The 18,505-nt window shown below is 44.5% G+C and overlaps 1 protein-coding gene across 16 annotated transcripts in view; it reads right to left on the bottom strand.

Moving 5' to 3' along the window:
• Nucleotides 1–18,505, bottom strand: part of CAMK2G (calcium/calmodulin dependent protein kinase II gamma) — a 111,235-nt gene that overhangs the window by 11,931 nt on the left and 80,799 nt on the right. For 4 of the 16 annotated variants that reach the window (XM_035329762.1, XM_035329745.1, XM_035329753.1 and 1 more), the window contains 5 exons: nt 16,252–16,292; nt 8,161–8,193; nt 4,214–4,282; nt 2,589–2,633; nt 1,871–1,919 (listed from right to left, as the gene is read on the bottom strand). In XM_035329762.1, coding sequence (XP_035185653.1) covers nt 1,871–1,919; nt 2,589–2,633; nt 4,214–4,282; nt 8,161–8,193; nt 16,252–16,292 — 237 coding nt within the window. The remainder of the gene's footprint in view (nt 1–1,870; nt 1,920–2,588; nt 2,634–4,213; nt 4,283–8,160; nt 8,194–16,251; nt 16,293–18,505) is intronic. The other 12 variants (XM_035329749.1, XM_035329756.1, XM_035329750.1 and 9 more) reach the window with 6 other exon arrangements.

Genomic DNA, 18,505 nt, shown 5'->3' with positions numbered 1-18,505 from the left:
AGTGCAATTTATAGTGACACGGGGGGGCTGCTACCTTCAGCCCCTCCACTCTGGAAACAACATAGCCCTGAGGCAACTGTCACTGATCTATCAAGATGATGGCTCCTACAATGCAGAATAGATCTGCATAACTGGTGCCTATCTGAAAACAAGAGGTCAGAAACAGAGCTGCACAAGCTCTTCCTTTTTCCCCAGAGTCATGGCTAACCAGAACACTGAGAACTCCAATACCCCCAGACTCTTGGTCTATTTAACCTTGGTTAAGTGCTTGCTTCGCTTAAAAGCAGAAGGGCCGGGAGCAGAAAAGAAATAGTTATAAAGCAAAGCACTAAAATTACCAGATAGAGCTGGCCATAGCACAAACCAGTACTGTGCAAGTGCAACAAGTTTTCAAATGATCCCTTCTATTAAAATCGTAACAAAATATTTTAACCTCTGAGGATATCTCAGTTTTGATCTGCAACAATGTAGCCCTATATAATTCTGCACAGATTTAGTCCTGGCCAGCTGCCCTTCTGTCCCCACCATCTATCCCTGTCCTAGCCTTCCTCTCTTCACAGCATTCGTATTCTTGACTTGCAGGACACCCATTGGCTCAACTGCCTCAAGGCTGGGACCTCTCCTGAACAACAGCTGCCAAAGAAGACAAGATTCTGGACAAGTATCTATTCCAGACAGATAGCCAGCAGAGATGAGATAAATCAGTTTCATTAGCACACTACAAAAGTCATCCAGTTCCCTTCCCTCAAAGCTGGGTTCTTAAATCACAGATTACTCTTTGGCAAAAAGGTGGGAGCTGGAATACTATGCTGTAATGAGATCAGGTCTAATCTAAAACAACCAGTGCTGTAGAGAATTTCTGCTCCTTGCAGCTCCACATAAAAGGAGCCAGCAGCTTCTAATAAGCCGCAGGAGAAGCGCTAGCAACTAGCCCGGCTGACTGAGGTGACATTGCTGCTACACCACAGAGCCAGCATTGATTTTTCCCTTGATTTTTACTCTGATTGACTGCAGGGAGAATGAGAATACCTCTGCCTCAAAATGTGAACTATTACCACATTTGCCTCTGAATGCCAACTGCATTCACCCATCCTGAACCTGTTCAGGAAAGAATTCCTGTTTCAGGAAAATTTCCTTATTCTCTTCCTTCTTTAGGGGGTCAGGAAGAGGACAGCTGCTTGAACAACATGAGCAGACATGGGACTCGGAGCTCCTTCACCTAGAGAGTTTTACAAGCACAGAATACATAAGATGTGGTCACTGACAGGCATGAAATCTCTTCTCTTCTTAGCCTCTCCCACTGCCAACTTCTCTGTCAGGGACATGAGAAATCATTTCCAGTGACGGACAACAGGCTGAGAATCATCTGTCTTTGAAACAAAAATAGACCCAAAGGGGAGGGGCAGGGGAGAGAAAGGTGTGTGCACATCACTGAAGAGATTCCCAGGAAGAGGCAAGAAGGGAGACTGCTTCTTTTGCATGTGAGCAATAACAAAGAAGTTTTTGCTCCTTGTAACCTGCAGAGAACCATAAAAAAGCACAGCCAGCTTCCAAACCTTGAGGGACTAGTAAAGATTTTCCACGTCTAGAAATGGGCTGGAGATTAACACATTATGATACTTGCAAGGAAAGAGTTCCAACTCTGAGGCAAAAGTTAGCTCAGGACAAACAGGGTTTTTATACTGCAAAGGCCAAGTCAGCTGGTTCCCCAGCATATCATCCCACCGTGACAGGAATGGCAGTGTCATGGCAAATTTATGAACTGAGTCACACACGGAAATCTGGGAGGCTAGATCAGGGCAGTTACCAAATCTTCAGGAACCCCTGCCTGCACTCTACATGTATTACAGGTTACAGGCAAAACACCTACCTTTCAGATCCTCATCTTCAGTAGTGGTGTTACAGCTCTCTGTGGAACCCTGCATGGCAGAACAGAGCATTACCAGGCATCAGCAGTCAGGAGTGTTAGTAAGTAGTTTGATTTTTTATTTTATTTTTTGTGTGTGTGTGAAGGAAGGTAGGGAAAGCGCAAACACAAGGGCAAGGGTGGCCGGGACAGGAGGACACAAATGAAGATTTGGATGAAAGCAGGCCAAATATTGGCAGAACTTAATTGCGTTGCTGCTAAACTTCTGCATGTACAAGCAGTTCAAGCCATCCACACAGCGCTCTTACAAGACCAGAAATAACCAAACCATCAAGTCAAAGGGGAGATCAAATGGGAGTTGTTTCTTTTTGGAAGAAGAATAACCACAAGAAGCTAAGGAAAGGCTCCTAAGCTTTCTCAAGGGAACATGTCTCAATTTCCAGAAGAAATAAGTGCATGAGCACCTGTACCTTGTCATCCATCCCACATAAAAGAGTGGTGATTACACACCACTGTAGAAAAGAGATATTCAAACTGCTGTCCCTACTCAGCCTCTTCTAGGGATCTAGATCCATACACCACAGCCCTCCCAGTCTACTACCCGCAGCGTTGAGGAGCATGCTACAAACCAAACACCAGAAAGGCAGAAACTAAACTCAGACACACAGATGAGAATGACGAGAGAAGCAGAGGTTTCTCTGGCAACACTCCCATCCCTTACCTTTATGCCATCTGTAGCATTATGGACAACAGTTGTTTGAGGCTCCTAGGAAAGGATGGAAGAATCATTAAACTACAGTACCAAAGCATTCCCTCGTTTGCTTTCACTCCCCAACAAGTGGAGAAAAGGTGACTGACATAAAAATCAAACCACAAACTCCAAACAGCACACGTGTGCTTGCGTGCGCACGCACATACTTCCCGCACGGAAGGTTTCCTGAAGAGAGAGACTGTACTAAAAGCTACAGTTACAAGGAGACAAAGCCCCCAGGATCCCTGCAATTGCCCCTAATGCCCAGTTTGCCTCCAGAGAAGCAGGCTGGCACAAATGCCAGAGAGCACCACAATGGTCAGCCCCCGCTCTCTACAGCTGTTGATGAAGTAATGACCCCTCAGCAGCATCTTTACTGGAGAATGCTTTGGAAGGGGGAAAAGGATAAATCCTGGGCTGGGGCCTTTGTCTCCCAGGTTTTTGGAAAGTTTGCCAGGTGTTTTACCCTTATAACGGGACATTCATAATTTCCTTATTACAAGGGAGATAAGCCAGACCACCTCAATGCCTCTCCTGAGGAGATGCTAAGGGAACTGGGCTGCAAAAAAAGGCTCATTTTTCTACAGGTCTCTAAAGGGGGATCCAATTTCAATAATAACAATAATAAATAATTTAGAAAGGGTTCTTCAGTATCAAATCCATAATGAATAAAGCTAGTGAAGGGAGAGCAGAAAATTATGAAGTGTCTCAAGAACCCTTCACTCTGCAACAAACACAAGAACAAACTCCCTCCTTCCACCTCCCCAAAAATGCCAAATCCAACTCTCCAGTGACACAAAGAGCAGCTACCAGGCCTAGGGGTGCCAACTAGCTCCTGCACTCATCCCTTCATTACTGGGACAAGACTTAGGGTCCTTCACCATCTCCTCCCACTGCCATCTCTCCGGCAGGGTGGCTCAGCAAGGCCACCAGGGACCATGACGGTGCTGTATGCTCACCCACCCACCTCTGTCACCCATTTCACTGCTGCCTGATCTTCCAAGCGTCCTGAAGCAGCCTACACCAAGCTGTGCCACTACACGTACTCGGCGCAGGGCACCCTATGGAGCCTGCTGCACACAGCCTTCAAAACAGAAAACACGAGCCCAGCAAGCCAGCGAGCTGCGGAGGGGCAAGCACACAAGTGAGCAGGCCAAATGGGCCACCTAAGGACTCCTCTGAAAACCCTTTGCCTGCCCTTTCTTCTGTGGTGTCCTGAAGTCCATCCTCAGCTTCCTGGGTGTTGGAGAGCAGATGGAGCTGGCCACTCTCTTCTTCCAAACCAGCCTCCCCAAAGCCAGCAGGACCAGTTGAATGGGACACACAGAACTATACAGGGATGGCACGAGGGGAAGTTCAGGCAAGCTGCGATCCCCACATCCAACCACAGCTCTGCTCAGCACCCCCACCCCAAAGCCTGTGAGGCTGTGACCAGGCCCACAGCAGCAGAGGGACATGGACAGAACGAAGCCAAAACACAAGCTGAAACAGAGCAGCACAAGCAGCACTCAGGGGTGGGGGTAAGGAGAGAAGGGGTGAGGACAGAATCAAAATTAAACCAAACAGGAAAAAAAAATAGCGGTTGGGGAAGATACCATGGACGTCTGCACTGGGGGTGTTTCTTTTGCAGTGCTTACTATACTGGTTTTGTTGTTGCTCTGTGGCTGAGACAGAAAAACATGGTTTTAGTTCCCCTGCTGGGCAGAGGCAGCAAGAAAAAGACAGCATTGCTCCAACCCCAACCATCTCCTCAGACCCACCCCTCCCCACCAGCTCGATCAAGAAGAGGAAGGAAGGAGTGCTGTCCGGGTCACTGGGCATCATCCTTCCCTCAGAGGTAACAGACGTTGTTAAGGGATGATGTACCAAAACCCAAATGTGCATGGACTGCTAGAACTATTAGGAAGGAAAACAAAGGGGAAAAGGCAGCAGCCCAAAGGGATGGGGGAAAATCCTGGAATGAACACCAGCAAAAGTATTTGGTGAAGAAGAGTGAGAGATGGCAACAGTCCCAAGAGAAGGGGACTACAGAAGTGAGAGAGACAATAGCTGTGGTGCAATCTCAAACAAGGGACAAATGGGACTCGTGACTGAAAAGTCCTGAAGTGTACAGGAACAGTCACAGATATGTGATGATGCCGAGGCTCCCAGAGAATTTACTGATGCAAGAGAACACATGGTCAGCCCTAGAGAAGGCAGAGAAAAAGTGAGGCACGGTGTGTTGTGTCCCTGCTGTGACCTGAACAGAGCTGGCAGGACCAAAATATGGGAAGGGGAGGGGAGGGTGCCCGCAAGGAAAGGTCTGTCTAGTTCCCAAAGCAGCAAGTCCTCTGGACGGTGCCCAGTAGTTTTTCCATCTTTTCTATCTTCAGTTTCTTGTAGCTGTGGTTAAGAATAAAATCCCCATCTCCTGCATTCACAGAGCACAAGTGTGAGGCAGTCACCAGCTTGCTGCAAAGGAACGTCCCACTGAGTCACAAATGTCAGTTAAGTCAGGAATGAGTAAAGTCTGTTTGCAGGAAGACAAACCTGTGCCCACTAGTACATATGTCCTAGCCCACAAATCCAGTCATTTGCTGGGGAAGGAGGCCCACGGCTTACCCTGCTGTATAACCCCCCCCACCAGGTGTACAGCTTTCCTGCTCTGCACTGGCAACAGTGTCAGAATTAGCACTGCAGGAGCCTCACTCAGACTCCTTGGTTGACAGATCGGGATGACTGGAGCTGAGCTCACAGCAAGGTGACCTCATTGCAGCTGCTCTTGATTCCACCATTCTTGGTGAGAGCAAACTCACACTGCAAAACATCAGGCCCTCATCACCCAGTAACCAGCACAAAGAATGCAGGAGTCAAGCGCTGAGCTGGAAAACATCTGCCAAGTTTTAGTTATGTCAACCAGAGACAGATCCTGTGAGGCTGAAACTTCACACACACCCACAAATACTTCAGTTGTTCTTCACGAGCAGCATGCCTTGGCTTAGCTATCCCTTTTGGAGAGGGAGAGAGGGCAAAGAGAAGAGGAAGATGGGACAGGTGGAGAGGAGAGCAAGTAGGAGAGACAGATGGGAATGAATACTTCAAAGTCCATGGAAAAGAATATAGAGCACATTCATCCCCAAAGCTAAGAAAGGAGAAACTTCACAAGTTATTGTTTATTGCCTCTTCCTACACATCCTCACATTGTCCTAAGACTTTGGCCTTCCAAGAGCTTTGCTTCTTGCAAGTTATTTCCAACCTGATCGCAGAAGGGATAACAGGCTGCTGTGGGTATAATAGGAATATGTTGACCTGAAAACATGAATCCCAAGCTATTTTGTGGCATAAACAACCAGGCTTCTGGCAATGTTTGGGTCTACCCATCCACACAGTACAAGGTTCCCATACATCTTCAGAAACAGTGATCCTAATGCAGAGATCTTCCAAACCTCTTCCAGTGAGAAGAGCACAACTCATTTTTTCTTACTCCACTGGGATAAAATGATAAAGTCACCATGAAAGAAGGTGTGCAAAAATGCTTTTGATTTTTTTGAAAAGCTTTATAACTTAGGCCAAATGGATAAAAGACCCAGGAAACCACTGTTCTGGAAAAAGGTTGACAGCAGCTTTTTAGGTGTGGAATATCACCTTACTACACACAAATCCATGCACACCTAAAACACACAGCCTACCCTCGGAGCTGCACTGAACACCCAGTTCACTCATCATACTCCTGCCCATCCAGTGGACAGAAGACAGAGTATCGTGTTTCCCAGTCTAGATTCACACAATATTTTATTCCAGGACAGAGTCCTAAGGAGACATGAGGTAGAGGACTTAGGCTAAACATTTTTCATAGTTCTTTCTCTGATAAAGGTATCTGATGTCCTGAGTTTCCCACAAATAGATGTTTGTGTCTTCTGGCCATCTACCCATTGCCCTTCGCTTGAAAGGACTGGTGTGCCCATCCCTGAGCCCAGGGACCACAGCCAGCCCTTACCTCCCTTCCCCTCCTGCTCCCCGCCAATATCGCAGTCACCGGGCAGGCTGTGATTCACAGCAGTACAGCTCAAGTTAAAAGAGGCCGATTCACCTAAAAAGGTGCCAGGCCGTTCTTAAGATCTATGTAACACGATTAGTTTTGGCACAGCACTTGCCAGTGCTTCCTGAGCTAGACAAGAGACAGACGGACAGGCACAAGCAACACAGAGGGTGCAAGAGAAAGAAAACAGACCAGTGATCATATCGCTAAGGACACCCAATTCTAGCCAACTAAAAGCAAGTAAGTACCGACACATGGGCTGCCTCAGGTTATTTAGCCACCTTTGCTGCTTCTCTGTTTTCTGAGGCTGACACTTACATGGTTTACATATCCCAACTGCTTTAAAACAACATGCAGAGGGAATTGGCAGTGGGCTGAAAAGCCAGGCTAGAAAGGCACAAAGAACTCCTGCCCTCGAGTTTCATAAAGGCAAGGCTGGTGAAAAGCGAGTCCCTTGCATCAGATTTTCCAAGCAGTACTTTGGGATTACTTTTTGTGTTTACATAGCTTCATGATGCCACTGAAGGAGGAAGAGGAGAAACATCCTCCAGACAGTAACGTAGAAACAAATTATTCTGCTTTCTCAGTACTTATAACGCTCCTGTTCCTACCTGCAGTGGGGAGAAAAACACCCTGTTCTTTTTCTGTCTAAAGGAGAAAATGCAATTGCTAATTTTCATGCTTGACTTACTGTTCATACCTCGGGTCAGAGGGACAGGCATTATCTAATGGGCTGTATACAACTCCTTACAATATGGCACTGGCCAATGTTCTCTTTGCTCCCTTGAGAGTGGATTTGACTCCTTTTTCTGACAAATTCTGTGGAAGTCAAACATCTGGATGGATGAAAAAAGGGAATGAATAGGGCGGGGAGGCAGTTACTGGGTATTTGGTCATGCTGGGACACATACATGAGATCAGGACAAAGGGAAGTTTTGGATTATAAAGGCTCTGACAAACCTTTTCAGTACGAATGCTAAAAAAAAAAGGTGACCGGCAGCTCTGAGCCGCCCGGCGGTGCTGTGCCCACACATTTCATCTGAACAGTGGAGCCCCATCAGCCTCTGCCACATTTGGAGTGACTCCCAGTTTGTTCTACACTGCAGGGCTCCCACCAAGGATGACGGCACCAATGCCAGGCAAAGCACCTGCTCCTCTTTTTGGCACCTCTGCAACAGAAGGACAAAGCCCCATGTCCCCGCAAGGCACACACCTGCCCTGCTGAGCCCAGGAGAACAACTGCCTTGTTTGTTTCACACTCAGACCAGACACTGATAGCAGGCAAGGTCAAACTGCGTTTCCAGCAGTTGATTTTCTGCACAAAATGGGAACTGCGTGGCTGGCCGGGGGCCAGACGATCACAGGGCCCTTTTAGTGAGGACATGGACCTTTCAGTGCACAATGAGCCCCCCGTACCGCCCCCCTGCACAGACATGCTATGTAGGGTGATGAGCACAAGCCGAGCGTGCATGGCATGAGAATGGCGGACGCACGAATCGCAGGCAGCTTACGGGAGGTGCTCACCATCAAATGCACACTGGAGCTCGACTTCCTTTTCTGGACACACCATTGAGAGAGGGAAAGAGAAGGGAAGAGAGGAGATGAGAAGAAAAGCACAGAAACTATTCACACATTAGTGTGCCAGCAAGGGCCCCCCTGCCAAAAATGCTCCCCTAGGGCAGGTATACACAGCAGCAACAGAAATGCACAGACACACAAGAAGGTGCAGACAGGTCACTGTTAAACAGCTCTGCTACACACCAGGGGACAGGGCAGGGCTGCAGGCTCCCATCTGCTCAAACGTCGAGGTCAGAGCATAGGTGCCCCACACACTGATAAAAGGAGAGGAGGAGGAGGAATATATATATGCATAAGACAGAGGATGCAAGGGGGCGTCTGTATGTGCTTTCCCCCTTCAGACAACAGTGCAGCTTCCCCAGGCCCACTGAAGAGGTAAGCAGCACACCCCATGCACGCACACTTGGAGGAAGCACAGGTATTTTTGCAACTAGACTCAGAGGCTGGGGAAGAAGACACAGCAGGAGAGGCATCCCCAAGGGCTAAAGAAAAAGAGAGGGAACTTTTGTGTGTAGCATAGGAAGCAGAAAGCCTCCCTTGCACAGAAATTAGGGCTGAGTGAAGAGGCAAGATGCACCCATGCTCAGACACGGTGGAAAGGCAAGGAAGGCAAAAGGGCACTCCACAGCCAGAATACCTTGCGCTCTCAGATACCACGAGAACAAAAAGGGAGCAACACTCAAGCACTACCCATCTTTCCAGAAGTTTATTCTTGCTCAAAGACATCTTCAGTCATCTTCAAGGACACCTTTGCACCAAACTCCACTCTCCAGTAAACCAGGCATGCATGCCTTTGTTCTTTCACTGCACTCTCAGTGTCTCACCCTGTCCATGCTGCACCCAGCAGGTTTTTCAGCATTACAATGGTACTTCTACACACACACCCCTCCGCCCATCGTCTCTGCATACTTTTACCACCTGCTCTTCTCCTTTGGTGCTATCTAGGCTCTGGAGCCCACTGATCTGTTCACCAATCTTCCTTTTCATAGAGACAAAATAGGGCTTGCCATTATCTGCTTTACAGCCTTCTGTTTCCTTCCATCTTCTTCTAAGACAATTTAGCTTTTCCACATGCTTTTCCTCAAGTTAGGGCTAGAAGGGGATGAACCACCAGTGCATGAATACCAAGCTCAGACCACCAACAACTCAGAGGAATCCTTGGCTGGGAATAGAAGAAATTCCTATCAACTGAGAAACTGCTCCAAACCTTGAGTTATTTTTAATGTATCCTTTAAGTTGTAGCAGAAGGAGACTACACAGATACTGTAGGGAAACTCCTCTCTAAGGAAGACAGCATCATTTGAAGTTTCAATGAGTTATAAAAAAAACAAGAAGAGTAGAAAACGGTGAGAGAACCCAAAGTTGAATAGAAAAGGGAGAGTCAACCAATCCATACAGGAAAAAAAAATCACCCTCCTATTTTTCTCCTTAGAAACTAAAGGCCCAATTAACACTGACAATAACGTTACAGGTGCAAAGAGAACTCTCTGCAGACCAGAATTTAATTAGAGCACAACCTAAATTTGAAACAGTGTTGGTGTATTAACATGACACGTGAGACTGGAAACCTCGGAAAGCACATCATTACTGGCCAGCAAAATAACAGGGTAAAAACAACTAGCTAGGCAATGCAAAAAGGATGGGGGGCGAGGTCTGTGTTAAGACCAGAGCATGGAAGTGTTATTGCAACTCCAGACAGGCTGGATAACGCCAACACAGAGCACTGACAGTAAGCGTTAAAGCATCAGAACAAGTCAGAATATACACATGGAAATTGCTAACAGCAAACCAGTCTCTCAACCCCCTCTGTAACAGCTGCATCAGAGCTAGCTATGTCACCCTTCCAAGATGACCAGAAAAAAAAGATAACAGAAGCTTGGTTACAGCCAGATGTCTCTCCCTCCATAACACAGCTACATCTATAAGAATTTCTAGGCAGTGCAGATACATCCTATGGAGTGGAAAAAATATTAAAGGCAGAGGGAGAGCCTACAGAAAAATTCCTCACTGATCACTTCAAAGATTTCCCTGAATCTGAGGAACAAAACTTTCTACCAAAGCACTATGGGCAACGTTTTCCTCTCAAACCCAAGGATGATTTTTTTTCTTCTTTTTGAAATTTGTGTGAAATTCAGGTGGTCACTTCATAAAGAGGAACAGATTCTCTGCAGTTAAGGTTATAGAAGAATCTTGCTTTAGGTAACAATAATCAGAAGTCACCTGATGACAGAACACACCCTGAACAATCACTGGCTCTTCAGCATCGCTGCAGTACTAGAAAGAGCAAGTGCGAACCACTCTGAGCACCTACAGAAAAGGCAACCCATACTAGAGGGTGCTATAGGAAGTAGAGATCCCATTCACAGTTCTAGACACTTCACATGGATATCTTTTATAAAAGTTTTTTTGCATTTCAGTTGTCTACATACAGTTCTCCCTCTCTCTGTTTGAAACAGAGTCTAAGCAAGTTAAAATATCACACTTGCTGCAACTCACGTTCCTATCTATACAGAGCAAAGTCACTTCAGGACTTAAGGAAGGAAAAATAAAAGTTGAACTCAAAGCAGACCAGTGAGAGGCAGCCTGAACTAGCAGATTGGGGGTCCTATTTCCACCTCTGCTTTAGTCCTTTTGTGTGATGCTCAGCAAATCTTTTCACAATTTTGAATCTTCCTTTTCTCTTGCCCTTTGTCAGCTTGTCTATTTAAATTGTAAGCTAAGAGGCAGGGATTTTCTGCTTAGGCACTGCTACAGTGCTAAGCACACTGGACCCTTGATCTCAGCTGGAGTTTCCAGGCATTACAACAGTACAGTGAAGAGAGTGAATGCATCAAAGGTGGGCAGAATATGTTACTGGATGTCAGCACTTAAACAGATCTGAAGGGCTCCCTGAGCATCTTGCATAATAGAACTCAGCAAAAAACGTGGTGTTCAGGTCATCTTGGGATCTCCTCATTTCACTTCAGCATAACCATCTTTAAACAGCATGGCTTAAAGACCACGAGATGCCCACAGACAGAAATTGAAGCATTAACTTGTGTTGATCAGTGCATGGATGTTACATTTCAACACAGGTAATTTTCTGAGGATTCGCTGTTGGTTCACCTTGCTACTGTGCCTTCTGTCTAAGGCATGCTTTCACAAGCTGCTTTCTCAGCAGTGCCAGCTTACAGAGCATTCCAGCCTTCCCCACGTGCTTTTTATTGGACAAATGGTAGGCAGGCTGGTACCCACCAGGCATAAGATGTATGTTTACAGCAGTATTCCTTACAAACAGCAGAACAAATGGTATTTGGTGCCTCTTTGAAGTTAAACGAGATGAAGGGAAGGTTTTACAACATTACAACATTAACCTTCTCACACCAAAATCGGGATTTTTGCTTTCAGCTGCGCTAGTCAGCTTTTACTGGACAAGAAAACCGTGTGCATGCAGCAGAGAGACAAGGTAAGAAGTCAATAAATTTTGCAGAGCATTGCATATGAATGATGTTCAACCTTTTTTACATCCCATAGCATTCTACCCAAGTTTCTATTTATATTGAGTATTACGCTGGGCCTGAAAAACATGATTAGTATCATTTTGTATCCTCAAACCAAAGTGCTCAGGGAAAAAAAAAAATCACAAAAAGGAGACGAAACTGACAAAGAGCTTAGAGAAGATCCAATTTCAAAATACTTACAATTATACACTTAACTAAAAATAGCACTTTGTGCATTAATATATTCTGATTACAAAGATGGAACTGACAGGCCCTCCTAGAACTAGGAACAAACGCATCCTCTCACACTAGCAGGAAGGGAAATTCCCCTTCAGAAGAAAAAGGAAAACAACTGTTTGAAGTGCTGCCCAGAGACAAAATCAACAGCAGGGCTGTGACACCAACTACGGGGAGCCCAGACCTTGACAAGGTCAGAGAAAGGACATTCATCATAAAGCATCCTTAATCTTCATCCAGTTGTCTGCCCCAGCCCATCCCTTAACCCCTCCCTCGCCTTGCAGGGAAGGGCAGACAGAGAGGGAACAAGGAAGCAAGTAGATTTTATATGAAACTAAGTAAAGTAAATTTTAAAATGGTAGCTGCACAATGTTGCTCATAAATTTAGAATCTTAAAAAAATATAATTATATATACCTGGGACCTACAGTGCTGGCCACAAGATAGGTGGTATGTTAGGTGGCTCTGCAATTCATCATCCAGTATCTTCTAGCCTCACTTTCTGGATTTGAAAGCAGAAAAGCATGTTCCTTGGGTATAAAACCTGGGCCTTCCTCCTGTTGCTACTCCATCAGCTTGGATCCAAATTCTGCCTGAAGAAAGTGAGTGCAGCACTACCAACAAAGGTTTGATGAGCAGGGACAATTTAAGATTCAAGGCAGTTTAAATCATTCATTATTTAAGATAACGGAAAAGTTCTCAAGTGCCAAGCTGATGAAATATCTACCAATTAGTAGAATTAGTACTTTAAATAGAAGCGGCTGAGCAAAATGAAAACCAGGAATGCTTCAAATAGACGCACAAGGAATTAGCTAGAGGAGAAGGTCATCCATACAGAAATTCATCAAAATAATCCCACTGTGGGCATGCTTATATCAGAAAAAAATGTTTCCTTCCTGTCCTCACCTTCTGATTTTAGCCTCCCCCTACCCCTTCCCAAAACAGTTTGAGGCAAGTAAAACGTACACATCCCCATTGCTTCAGCATCTTAGGCTTGCTTAAGCAAAGGATTCAAGTCAGTCCCTACAGAAACAAGTAAAACCTGTGTTTGTTTCTTACACCTAACATCATATCAACGCGCTGCTCTTATCAGCACGTGTGGCTGCTACATCACTTCTCATTTATGCTAAACCAGCAACAAGCTCCTGCACCTTGCATCATATATTCACTAACACACGTTTGCATCAAGTTCGTGGGAATAATACCCATGACAGATATACAGCCCTCAAACTTGGCTAATACTAAGCAGCATGAATTCCTACTGTATTTGTGAAATCATGTAGGACTCCAGCATAGATACTTCTGAATACCAGCTAAAGATGGAAAAAAATACCTTGAATAGAAAGTAAATTAAGACAAACTGATTGTGCTTTCTTCTCAATAAACTGAAAGCCATTAATTTTTACATTAGTATAATCATCACTTCATGGCAGAAACATTCTTTCCATTCCATCTGCTGTGTGGATATCTCCAACAACACTCGTGGAGCACAGTCATCCTTGACCAGATAAAATCAACAGAGAAACTGAAACATTTTCTTACAAATCTACACAATGAATTAATTTCTAAGACGACTTTTAAAAAAAGAAAACAGAAGTCTCCATATCTAGTGGGAACATGAGAAACAGTCTAGCCACGTGGCTACAGTTGAAAATAGAGCAGGCAATGCCTGTTCTAAGTCTGCATTATATGTAAAATAATTTATATAGGAAGTGGGAAGGAAAAGGATACCACAAAGCTGAAAGTGTATTTGGTGCTCAAGTCATGCTGGGTTCTGCATTACTGCAACAGGCAAAAAAAAAAAAAAAAAAAAAAGATACTTCACTACAAACAAGATCAGATGATCTTAACTGAACACATCACGAGCACAAGTTTTTTCTCATCCTAGCTAGTTTTGACAAAATCTATGTGGTTAAGATAACGCGTTTCCTGCAAGAGAAACAATGCTTAAAAAGCAGACTGGTCACAACAGTGAGGTCACCAACCAGTGACTGGCACAGGGACTGCTTCACAGCAGTCAGATGTGGCAGTGCCACTCAGATAAGCAAATGGAGTGGTAAAAGGCTGTATTTCCATGGTATGGCTACTGGGAAACAATATCTTACAAGAAGACAGCAAGGCAGAGGAAGGAGATACACTTGTAGTCAGACATCCTTCAATAGAAGTGCAGAAGGTACTTACACACAGAGGCCACCACGTGCTTTCTCCTATCCAACCTGAGCACTGCAGCAAAGGAACCTGTACCTCTAAAAGGTCTCAGTTTTTAAGCACCAGGGTTACTCAAAACACCAGCTTTAGAAAGAAATATATAGTTTCTTTCTGAGTCATAAGCCTCACTGAAACGAGGGCTCAAAAGCCCCACCTGAAGATAGATGCCATTTTGGGAAAAGAGGAAGCCCAAGCTGACCATGTGTGGTGCCAGGTGATGCCCTTTCCAGACACCACTCAGGTTCGTACTGCAGTGCAGGACTGCTCTAACACATAAGAGGAAATTTCTTGCAAACACTTGACTGCAGGTCTCCATTGCCGTGCAGAAGTAGAGTGGAGGATCTCAGAGGACAACCCGTTTCACTGCATACAGAAAGCGCCGTGCTCTCTAATCCAGTGTCCAATTCATCACAACTATTCAGTTATGTTTAAGGAACAACACATACTGTGAAGAGTTGAAGAATACTTCAAGTCAGCTGGAAAAGCAAATCCCGTTTTACTCCCTTCACAGAGGAAGATGCTGTGTTCTAGCCAAATCTCACAACACACTCTTCTTATGAACTGGAAGACTCTTCCTATCAGAGTCTCCTGGTGACTACGTGGCCAGGAAGCTGTGCCTTGACACCAGTGTGAATATTATCTGTTTCTGGGAGATCTTTACCCAAGTAACACCCCCTGAAAGCACGCTAGAAATCAAGAATTCTGAGAAGACTTTTTATCTAGTTAGGTGACAAAAATTATGTAGATGTGTTATCTGCTGCTTTTCCAGTTGCTTCTCACCTGTCATGTTGGGATTTTGAAGCACTTATCTGTTGGTTCTTGGTTTACATCATTTGGGATCACCCATTTTTATTCCACAGGGATTTTACTGTAATGTTTTCCATATTGACAGATGTGACAGCTCAAACATACTTACTACATTATCATGCATGTATTCAACGAGCATCCGTACAGAAGATACAGGCATGTGCAAAAAGGCACAATAACTCACCCTTGTAGACACATTTCAAAAGATGAGTATGCTAGAGCAAAATTCACATAGCTTTTTGGGCAAAAAAAGTCCCAATGACTTGGGCAATATTGGGGTAGAACTTAGCAGAACTGCAGGAATGCAGGTTTTACCACAATAGTCCCCAAAATAAACACCAGTCTTCTGAAACGATCTCATTTTTCCAGTAGCCTCCTTATAATTGTGAGTCCTTTGGAAATAGAGTCTCAATGGAAACAGGCTGAGAGAGGAGAGAACAAGCGTGCTGGTCAACCCCCACAGCACGGGGAGAAGGAAGACAACACAGTGCAAAACCAGGAGATGACCTATTCCATTTAATAGCTGTGAGAAAGGTTTTGGCTTCAAATGGAAATGCAAGCAGGAAAAACAAATCCACCCCTACCATGTGGAGGCCAGTTATTCTTTCAGGTAAGGGAATATGGTACTCAAGTCCCTGTCTAGTCAGTAACAGATGGTAAAAAGCCACAGCCTACAATAACACACAGCCTTGGGAATAGTCCGTCTGATCTCCAGGATCAGGAGGATGACCACACACACAAAGAATGAAATTTAAGTGGGGAAAAAATAATTCCCCTCAGAAGGGAATGTAAGAGTGCCTGGACCTCAGAGATGTTGGCTGAACTCTAACACAAGTTTCAGGTTCCATTCTGTCCAAACAGGAACATCTGAAAGCTCTTCCTTCCCCATCCCAACCTTTGGTATCTGTCAAAGGGGAGAGACAAAAATTTCCGTAGGGTCAGCTGGCTGTCATCAGCCACTGACAACTGCTCTTGGCAATTTTGATACCCAGAAGCATTCTGCACTGAACAGAACAAGAGGCATGTGTCACACTTGAGCAAGTCTAATCCATAGCATCAACCAGCTCTCCATACTTCAGAGAAAGGGGGAAAAGAAAATTTTTACCTAGCTGGTTGTGATACATATATGGTGCATGTAAGGAACATTAAGATCTCATGTGGGGCTCCATAACCATACACTGATCATAATGATCCACGCCACAAGACAGGGCTGTGCTTTTACCCTGTAAAGGGATGAGCACCAGAGAAGTGACTGCCTTCTGTTCAGGTGGTGGGAGGGAGAGTGAAATGGGAAAGCAAGAACTTACCTTCACTCCATCTGATTTCTTGTTCAGAAGGCTTTTGGCAGCTGTGGAAAAAAACAGAAGTAGGTCAGATTTTGTTTTCAAGATTCCTCTCTCTCTCTCTTTCCCCACTTTCCTCAAAACTGCACGAGTCCTGAGACTTCAGGAGTTAATCTAATTAGCATTCTGCTAATCCCTCTCTAACAGAGAGAGTGCTGGAAGACCACACAAGTCAACCATGAAATCTATCCTGGTAGCAGAGGGACACCCATCCCATCTATTGTGCACCTAATTAGGCAGAAATGCTCCCACTATCAGAATCTCAGAAAGACCAACTCTGAAATGAGCCTTCAGAGCTCATCCGTTTCAATGTCTACTCACAAACTGTGACCCCATCCAGGAGCATCAGCAGTTACAGGAGGAAAATCGAAACAAATCTGCCAGATCTCTGCAACAAGTACAGCCATTTACATAACAGACTTAAAGGGTCAAGATGCTCTGAACATCCATTTTAGACCCTGGAGACCAAATGCTCCAGTCCATCCCAAATTCAAGAGCTGATAAAAACCACAAGAGCAACACCCTCACAGCATTAAAAAAAAAATCTTTTCCTCACAAGCCAAGAAATGATAAGGTAAAGGGCAAACACAACAAGAGAAGATATTCACAGAATTCTTGTGAACCTCAGGGAAAGGAGAATGGAAGTAAAGGGAATCATTTAAATCCATTTCTGATGATGCAGTACACTCTCAGGCCATAATGATAAACACTTAAATGCAACATAAAATCCACGTGATTCTGGGAAGCTGCAAGACCTAAGTTTATTTACTGAAGTACATTACTTCAGCAGGCCCACGCTGCAGTAGCTGTGCATCACTCTCTGAAATCCCTGACTATTTCTTAAGCAATTTAACAGACAAAGAAAGAAGTGACTAAAGACAACTTAATTTTTCATTAAAAGTGACCTCATCTTCTGCTTGGGAAATGTAGCTCCCACTGCTCTTGTACTCATTTCTTCAAATGTCTCTGGAAATTTCTTGATAAACTGCTCCTCCATCTTTTCATCCTCTGAATTCACACCAAGAGGTTAGTGTTTACACCAGTCTGGTGATATAAATTTCTGGTCCTGAATGCGTATTTACATAACTAACACAGCACAGCAGAAGCTGCAAATGTATTACCTGCACAATTTTAAATATACTTTGATCAAAGGAAGGAGACCAAACTCCAAGTTTGGAGCAGGCTCTTACAGAATTTCCTCTACATAGATGAATGCAGGCTCCCCCAGAGACTACAGCTAGCTGGGAGCTCTGAAAACCTCGCCAGTTTTCTCCTAGCAATAAAATCATGTTTACTTCTCAGAAGACAATTTACGAGTTACTTGCCTATGATCTAATCAATTGATTTATTGACTGTATTTTTGTATTCTGTAAGCAAATGCAGATCAGGTCACATCAATACTTGCTTGGATCGTCTGAACATCAAAAGTCACAAGTGATCACCCGAATCAGCATGTGCATACCCTGATGTGACTCCAAAGATCCCGTAATTGAAGTTTATACTGCAACGCTCTCTCAGCAGAGTGAATACCTACCACAGAGCGGACAGGAGTTACAAACCTTATTAGAACCTCAGCTTCCTGACTTACACTGCAAGTAATGCAACTGTATCTGCTTTTAATAAACGGCGTACAGCTGATATGAGACAATGTTTTAAGAAGAACCACAAACGGCCCATATTAATTGTTGAAAATACTGTAACTGGGGAAAGGAGGCAAACCACACTCCTTTACCCGTTAGGAGCTGACCCGACAAAAGGAATCCAGCAAGCAACAGATTACTCGTAAAACAGAAACTTTGTTGTTCTGCAAAAGAAAGATATTTTGATGGAAAAAAAGTAGTGCTACAGACCCTTTAAGCACAAGTTAAAACCACACTGTCAAATGAATGAACTCCTTGGCACAAGATGTTTGACAGAGGAGATAGCAACGATGACAGGATTTAAGAGGGTTTCTCCCATTTCCTGCAGATAGCACTACCTCACCTAATTAATCGATACCAGGGTCACGTGAGCCTTCATATTCCTCTTGGCTCAAAACATCTGTGAAGTTTTAGAAGATCTCATCCCCAGACAGGAAAAAGCTTCTCTTCATGGATCCAGGTCCCTGGCTGCTGGGAACGTAGTTTTTAGGAGGCCCACAAAATAATGTAATTCAATTAGAGAAATCAAAACCCCTCAAGGTATTTAAGGAAAGAATTAACTACTGCTTCAGAACATC

The sequence above is a fragment of the Oxyura jamaicensis genome, chromosome 6, assembly GCF_011077185.1.
Source record: "Oxyura jamaicensis isolate SHBP4307 breed ruddy duck chromosome 6, BPBGC_Ojam_1.0, whole genome shotgun sequence".
Taxonomy (NCBI): Eukaryota; Metazoa; Chordata; class Aves; order Anseriformes; family Anatidae; genus Oxyura; species Oxyura jamaicensis.
Note: the sequence above shows the minus strand (reverse complement) of the source record. Positions and strands in the feature narration are given on the sequence as shown.